The sequence below is a fragment of the Microtus oregoni genome, unplaced genomic scaffold (genome assembly GCF_018167655.1).
Source record: "Microtus oregoni isolate MIOR12 unplaced genomic scaffold, Mior012 000001F_ref0000356, whole genome shotgun sequence".
Classification (NCBI taxonomy): domain Eukaryota; kingdom Metazoa; phylum Chordata; class Mammalia; order Rodentia; family Cricetidae; genus Microtus; species Microtus oregoni.
In genome coordinates, this window is record NW_024543060.1 from 65,967,087 (window position 1) to 65,975,713 (window position 8,627).

Here is an 8,627-nt window from a genome sequence, read left to right on the forward strand (position 1 = left end):
CATGTCCTTCTTTAAGTTGGGAAAATTTTCTTCTATGATTTTGTTGACTATATTCTCTGTGCCTTTTAGCTGGAACTCTTCTTCTTCTATCCTTGCTATTCTTAGGTTTGATCTTTTCAGGGTGTTATGAATTTCCTGGATGCTTTATGTTAAGTATGTTTTAGATATAACATTTTCTTTGACTGATGAATCTATTTCCTTTATTGTACCTTCAACACCTGAGATTCTCTCTTCAATCTCTTGTATTCTGCTGGAAATGCTTGCACCTGTAGTTTCTGTTTGCTCAACCAGATTTTCCATTTGCTGAATTCCCTTGGTTTGTGCTTTCTTTATTGCATATCTTTCAATTTTCAGGTCTTGAGCTGTTTCTTTCACCTTTTTTTCCCCTTAGCATTCTTGGTTTTCTTTAAGGGTCTTATTGATTTCTTTTTTTGTTTGTTTGTTTGTTTGTTTGTCTTTTCCTCAATTTCTTTAAGGGAACTTTCCATTTCATCTTTAGGAGCCTCTATCATATTCATAAAGTTGTTTTTAAGTTCATTTTCTTTTGCTTTATGTGCTTTGGGATGTTCAGGTATTGCTAGTTTTTCAGGACCACTTGATTATGGTTGTGACATACTGCCCTTTATGTTTTTGATGTATTTTTACACTAGTGTTTTACACATCTGTTCTTCCAAGTGATGTAGGTGGTGTTTGAGCCTACAGGGGCTACTGATGTTGTGAGGAAAGTTTGCCAAGGGCAGCATGATGGGGTAGATGGGGTGGGTGACTGAGTGGGTCTTTTGGGGAACAGAGTCCAGTGGGTGACAACAGTGTTGGTACATCCTGCCCACCTCTCTCTCAAACTTCTTCCAAAGTTGGAGTGAAAAAAAAAAACAGCAACAAAACACCCAAATTGGCAAGAATTTCTCAGGAATTTTCCAAATATATTTGAATCTCAAAATTATTCATAGTATATCTTTCAAATGAGTCTCAAAGTTCTTTCCTTTACCACTGATGTACATCCATGAAGCAGATACGGCTCTTATAATGACATGTGCTGTGTCCATCACAGTTGCCTGGAGTTTTCAATATTACAGCCATTAGGATAGTTCAGGCCCTTTCTCCTAAGTCTCCTGTACCCATATCCAGAATCTCAGGCTCATGTCCTTCAATTTACCCAAACACTGGATTTCTCTAACACTCATTAGAGAAAACAGTTAGTCCAGGCCAGAATTAGGGAGAGAGAGAAAAGGGTTTTAGTTTCTCTCCTTTCTTTTTCTTTGCCCTTTCTCTCTCTCTCTCTCTCTCTCTCTCTCTCACTCTCTCTCTCTCTCTCTCTTTCTTTGTTATTTTATTCAATTTTCCAAGACAGGATTTCTTTGTAGTTTTGAAGCTTGTCTTGAAATTAACTCTGTAGACCAGGCTGGCTTTGAACTCACTGAGATCTGCCTGCCTCTGCTTCCCAAGTGCTGGTATTAAAGGTGTGTTCCACCATGGCTTGACTCATTCCTTTCTTATAAGAAAGGTCATAGTAACAAAGATTACTTGTGAAATAAGTTATCAGAGTCCTGAGACTTTTTTCCTGGGAGGGATCTGGTCTCAATTTAGAAATTCAGGCAGAAACAGTAGTTTTTTAAGGCCTGTGTTGCACTGTTATAACACCATAGTCATCTGTTTCAAACATGTCAATCACTCAGAGACTGTGATATATACCTGTAAAATGAGTTTTGCTATTATCTTTAAAAGGTGTAACATGAGGGCCTGCCTGTTGGGTTTCTGTCCTGCCCAGTTCCCACAGCTGGTAAACCCCAAAGAAAATCACACAGAGGTCTACATAAGTTAGAAACTGATTGGCCCATTAGCTCAGGATTCTTATTAACTCTTGTAACTTATATTAACTCATTATTCTAGTATATATTAGCCACATGGCTCAGTAGCTTTTTCATCAGGGCAGGTCATATCCTGCTTCTTCAGTGTCTGGACAGGACTGTGGAGGACGTTTCCTTCTTCCCAAAATACCCCTGTTCTCATTGCCTCGCCTCTATCTCCTGTCTGGTTGTCCCACCCCTGCCTATACTTCAAACTTCCTGCCTGGATACTGGCCAATAAGCATTTATTTAAAATGTAATTGACAGAATACAGAATTGTCCCCCATCAAAAAGGGGCTAGAGAAATTGCTCAGTGGTCAGGAGAGCCATTGTTGTCTTCCAGAGGACTCACATTTGCTTCCCAGAACCCGCGGTGCTGGTGGTAGGGACTAAAAACCTTCTGTATCTCTAGTTCCAGAGTATCCAATGTCCTCTTCTGTCCCATATGAGAACTGCATTCACAGAATTATGGCAGATAAAACACTCATAAGTAAAATAAATATAAATAAATCTAAAAGAACAAAAAATGCAACAGTAAGATCTATAAGGCACATTCAAACAATTTTTGGAATTGAGTTATCCTAAAAACTTTCACAGCAACATAATTACAAAGCTTTAAAAAAAAACTGTTATTTTAATAGATTTTATGAAGGTTTTTCAAGGAAAGAACATTTTACAGATATAGCAGGGCAGAAGCACAGAGGTTATGGCAGCATGCATAACACCCATTTCCATAAACTCAAGCCAGACACAGTCTTAGCCTTGAGTAGAGTAAGTGGCACAAAGTGTCATACCTAGGTAAAAATTTTATTCACAATTAGTAGCTACTGGAATAGTGTCTTTCTTAGGGTTTCTATATGAAGAGACTTTATGACCATGGACACCTTTATAAAGAAAAACATTTTAATTGGTGTACAGTTTCAGAGGTATAGTCCATTATTATCACGGTGGGACATGGCACCATGTAGGCAGGCATGGTGCTGGAGAAGGAGCTGAGAATTCTACATCTTGATCCACAGGCAACAGGAAGTGAAATTTCTACCACACTGAGTATAGCTTAAAACAAAGGAGACTTCAAAGTCACCCCCTAGTGACACTCTTCTTCAACATGGCCACACATCTTCCAACAAAGCCACACCTCTTCCAACACAGCCACCTCCTAATAGTGCCACTTCCTTTGGGGGGGGGTCATTTTTTTTCAGATACCACATCCCCGAAGACTTGAAGTCCCTTTGTGGACTATTTTCTTTCACATCACCACAGAGACGGGAAATCAATTTTCTTCAATAGAATGGCACTTACTCTTCTGGGCATTTGTTGCCAACAGAATTTGTACTCTGTTTTTCTTCTTACTGTGTGTGGTTTTGTTTTGTTTTTAAGAGAGAAAAAGAAGATAGAATTGGGTGGGTAGGAAGAGGGATGGTCTGAGTTGGGGAAAAGTAAATTATATGAAAAATATGTACCATCTGATAGTCCCAAAGTAGATAAGAAAACATAAAATAAAATGGCTCAGTTTCTACATTACAAATATCTTTTCTATAGAATGAGGTAGTCAGAATGTACATTAGGAAAAATAGCTTTGAATCACTGATTTTCTAGGCAAATGGGACACCTTTTAAAGATCTGTTTTATTATGTGTCTGTGTGTGAGTGTATGCACATGTATGCAAGTGCCTGGGGTGTTCAGAGGCATCAGAACTGGAGTCACAGGCAGCTGTGAGTTGCATGTCGTGGGTGCTAGGAACGTACTCTGGTTTTATCTATGTATCCAAGGTAAATAAAGAGATTATAAGAGGATGGTACATCAAGTCTGGAGATCGCCTCTTGAAATAAAGCTCACCAGCAAACTTGCCAGGAATAATCTAGTGCCTATTATGTTTTTACATACAATTTCAGCATCAAATGAATGAGAGATCAGGAAGAAGAAGTTAAAAGAAGTCACTGATAGCTAACCCAAGGTTCATAGAAATTCATTTAACAAAGGAGTAAATACCCAAGAGTCCAGCTGCTGGTACCTAAAAGAACAGTTCAAACATGCATTATTTACCTTTCAATTTTTCAAAATCGCTGGGACCCACTGACCAGTAATCATACCTGAGTTAAGTCAGTGAGCTCTGGGTTCAGAGAGAGGCACTGAGCACACACACAAAAATGCCTTTACTACAACATAATAGGGCAGTGATGACTCGGCGTATAAAGAAACTTTCCATTAAGCTTGATGATTTGAGTTCAGTTCTCAGAAGTCTGATGGCGGAGGAGAGAGCTGACTCCTAGAGTTTGTGCTTGTTCCTCCAAATTCTGAGAGTATGCACAGAGCAGCACACTCACACTTATACACACTAAGAGAAAATACAAAAACTGCATAATAAAATTTCGTGTTTATGAGATAGGACCATATCAATGATAGTAATATACAAAAGTATAGAAAATGATTTTTAGGGCAGAGCAAATGGTCAATGAACAAATAGTCATATTGTAACTGATAATCTGAGTATGTGTTTTAACTATGAAATAAAACGTTCAAATAGATTTTGTGTTTACTTAACACAAAATCTCAATTAAAAATAGAACACCCTCACTTCCAGTTAATACATATGTAAAAGTTACTATGGCAAACTGTGGAAAGATACATTGAACAATGAATGCATGGTGGTCCTGCCTGTGATCCTGCCCCTGGGTTGACGAGGGTAGGTGTGGAGGCCCAAAAGTGTGAACCTATTTTTATCCCTACAGTTGGTCATGATTTGAAAACGTAATTTTGTTCCTTCCTTTGCATTATGAGGTTACCTGGGGAGTAGCTGTCTTCAGGATACTTGGTCTAGTGTGGCTTCACTGCCCAAACAGCAGAATGCCAGTGATTTGATGCCTCAGAGTGCTAAAGCAATTAATTAACTGTTGAGTTGCCTTTGCATCATGTTAAGGAAGTCTTTTGCTTCCTTTTATACTGGGGTATAAAAGTGTATGGAAAATTAAACACGGACAATTTTCAGATTCACTGGAATGCCCTCCCAGTACTGTTCTGTGGTTTCTGTTTTATTATTTTCACACACGTCTTCATATTCTATAGTACCATTTCCAAATCCTCATGCTCCTACCCTGATAAGAGGTGTTTTTGTTGAGACTGGTCCCTGACAGGTAGGAAGATAGGTTTAATCCTTGCTGCACAGCAGGCTGAAGGCTACTGTGCTTTCTCAGTAGAATTCTACTATAGTTTTACTTTCATGTTTTAAATTTATTTCTCCTTGTGTTGAGGATAGCACATGTTTTGTGTCACTATGCCGCAATCATCCTCCACCCTCAGAATGGAGTTAAAAGGCTGCTTATGAAATGGAGTCTCTCGGGGAAAGGCACAGCCTAAACTATTCCACTAAAGCTTAATATAATGTGGAGTAACTGAGTAGAATGAAGCCTCATCTGAACACTGTCCTATGAAGATTATTGTAAGATGATAACTATTTTTTGTTGTTAGATCTCAGCCTTTCCACAAATGCTTAGCTAACTCCTTGCAAGTAACTTCTGCAATCTCCTGGGACGTAGGTTACACAATCAACCAATTAAATGTGATTGCTGGAAATAATCTTCTACTTACATACATCGGTGCCCTATTATTATGTATCCCAGAAGTCATTATGCATTTCCACAATTTGTCGAATATTTTTGAAGTAGTGTGTTGCAAACATAGTATAAGTGATGTTAATTTTTTTCATGGAGAAACATTGGCAATATCCCTGTGAGAAATATTGGAATGATCTGAATAATTTTATTGCAATAAAACTCCCATCTGGAGATGTGTTGCTAAGATATTGTAAGGAATATGTCAGCATCCTATATGTTGGATTATATTAGAAAACACATGAAAAAGATGTTTCCCTGCCTATTTTGAGAATTAAACATCAGGCATTCTGTGAGGAGACAGCTTTGTGGGAGGAGAACCGTAAACAGTGATTTCTCTGTGCTACAGGACCATCTACAGATTTTGGTTTAAGGGAACTAAGCACATTACTCTGTGTTTGCTATTTCACCTTAACTATTGATACTTTAAGTTGATATTTTCAAGTATTTCTGTACAATGTTTCAGCTTTATTTACTGTCTTCTTATGCAATTTATATTTACAGTATTTATAGCTGTTTCGTATGTATACATAACTAATATATACATATTAGTTAACTTTAAAATTTTACAACTTAAATATATTTTAAATAAAACACTTTAGCCGTTAAGTGTGGAGAATATAGCACATTCCTTCCTAGGTCAATTGGATTTTTAATACCTTGACTTGTGAGTCTTTTGAGCATGAGCATTGAATAATTATTTAGACTGAACAAGTCAAGTTCTTGTCACTGATATAGTTGCTTTAGATAATTCTAAACAGCATATTAAAATGTCTGCATATTTCAATGTCTTATATATGAATTATTAGTGCATGACATAAAAATACATTCTGTTCTTGCTGTTTGATGCTTAAGAAAATTGCAAAAAATATTTTTAGCAATTCAACTGAAACTGCTACATTAATTGAATTTAGTGAGAAGAGTCTCAATATTTCTAAGATCAAGAATGAAGATTGAAAATTTAAGGCCTCCAATAATACAAAGAGACAAAATTTGTGGTATGGATTTTTTTAAAAAGATGAATATTATTTAATTGTTCAAAATACAGAAATATAATGACATTTGTTGATTTTTTATTTTGTTGAGGAAATAGGTTAAAAATATTAATAGAAGTTACATTATTTACTTTTTTGGTTTAATGTCTATACTATTTCTGTAGGTAATTGAGTAAGCTGATCACTGATTTCCACAATGGTCAATAAGCATATGATGCAATAATAAAATTAGTATATTGTATAAAATAGTAAAAGTAATGGATGGTGGCAGAGTAAAAACATAGAATAGACTGACTTTAAACATAGAAAATGGGTCTTCAAAGATATGATCAAAATTTAGACACTGTTACACACAGAGAAAGAGAGAAAGAGAACACTATGCTTGTCTCATGGCTCATGTTCTTATTTCCTTGTTTTCTGTGTTGATTTGAGCAGATTTATTGTAGATAAACCGTCAGGGATGAGGAACAGAACATCAGTGACGTACTTCATCCTCCTGGGTCTGACAGACGATCCTGACCTTCAGGTTGTGATTTTCTTTTTTCTGTTTCTCACGTATGCGCTCAGCATTTTTGGAAACTTAACCATCATCACACTCACGCTGCTGGATTCCCACCTGAAGACCCCCATGTATTTCTTCCTCAGGAATTTCTCCTTCTTGGAAATTTCGTTTACTTCTGCCTGTAACCCTAGGTTTTTGGTCAGCATCCTAACTGGAGACAAATCGATCTCCTATAATGCTTGTGCTGCCCAACTATTTTTCTTTATTTTCCTTGGTTCAACTGAGTTTTTCCTTCTGGCATCCATGTCCTATGATCGCTATGTGGCTATCTGCAAGCCCCTCCACTATACAACCATCATGAGTAACAAGATCTGTCATCAGCTCATCATCGGCTGCTGGCTGGCTGGTTTCTTGGTAATTTTTCCACCACTGGCCATGGGCTTGGAGCTAGATTTCTGTGACTCCAACATTATTGACCACTTCACATGTGACTCCGCCCCTTTGCTCCAAATCTCCTGCACAGACACAAGTACCCTAGAACTCATGAGCTTTATATTGGCTTTGATCACGCTTATGACTACGCTTATGCTGATAATTCTCTCTTACATCTATATCCTCAGAACTATTCTGAAGTTTCCCTCAACCCAACAAAGGAAAAAGGCCTTCTCAACCTGCTCCTCACACATAATTGTTGTCTCCATATCCTATGGAAGCTGCATCTTCATGTATGTGAAAACATCTGCCAAGGCTGGAGTTACCTTGACAAAGGGGGTGGCGATGCTCAACACCTCTGTTGCCCCCATGCTGAATCCTTTTATCTACACTTTAAGGAACCAGCAGGTGAAACAAGCATTTAAGGATCTTGTGAGAAAGGTACTTGCCTCAAAAACACTTATATGATGTAGATGACAAATGAAGCATGGGACAATTTCGACCATAAAGCTAATGAACATATCTTTGTTTTAGTTCATCTCAGAAATGCTACCCTTAATGCGTTTTCTACATTCAGCTTACAGTTCACTTAATCAATTTATGAGCAAGAACATTATGGGATGGTTTCTAATGCTATATGAAATGAAGTAATTTTGAATTATAGCTTATGTATTTCAAGTAATACATATATCAATACATCGTACATAATTTTGGAAAGATTAAGACAGGGAAACTTTGTTAATTCATGTATGTGTTAAACAAATATGTGCACAAATATTCTTGCATGTATGTTTATGTGACTATGTTTGTGTGTGTATATATATACATGTATATGTATATATATTTTTACTTTGGTGGTGTTAGATAATATAATGAATATATTGTATTTTTTATAGTTGTTATCATTTTTTAAATGAGACATAGAGGAAATTTAATGATATGATATGGGAATTATCTATTTATAAGCCGTTTATTGAAAGTATGAAGTTCTCAAAATAGAAAAAAAGTGAAAATAAAAACAAAATAAAATGCTAAAAGGAAAATGGAGATATTTATTTTTGTACCAAACATAAAACTTAATTTGCAACTTAATGTTTCAAAATGGAGTTCTGTTTATGGTTATGATAGTGAATCATCAGAAAAATATGTAATTTTTCAGGTAATTGTAGATTATTTTTATATTTGTCGTGTTTCTAATTATTATTTATAGTGGTTTAAAAACAAAAAATGAAGTACAGCT

General features: G+C 36.4%; 1 protein-coding gene across 1 annotated transcript; it reads left to right on the forward strand.

Moving 5' to 3' along the window:
- The first annotated feature begins 6,913 nt into the window (after positions 1-6,913).
- Positions 6,914-8,304, forward strand: LOC121456815 (olfactory receptor 6C76-like). The gene is made up of 2 exons (XM_041665291.1): positions 6,914-7,828; positions 8,284-8,304. Exons 1-2 carry the CDS (start codon positions 6,914-6,916, stop codon positions 8,302-8,304), a joined length of 936 nt encoding a protein of 311 aa, XP_041521225.1.
- The last annotated feature ends 323 nt before the right edge of the window (positions 8,305-8,627 follow it).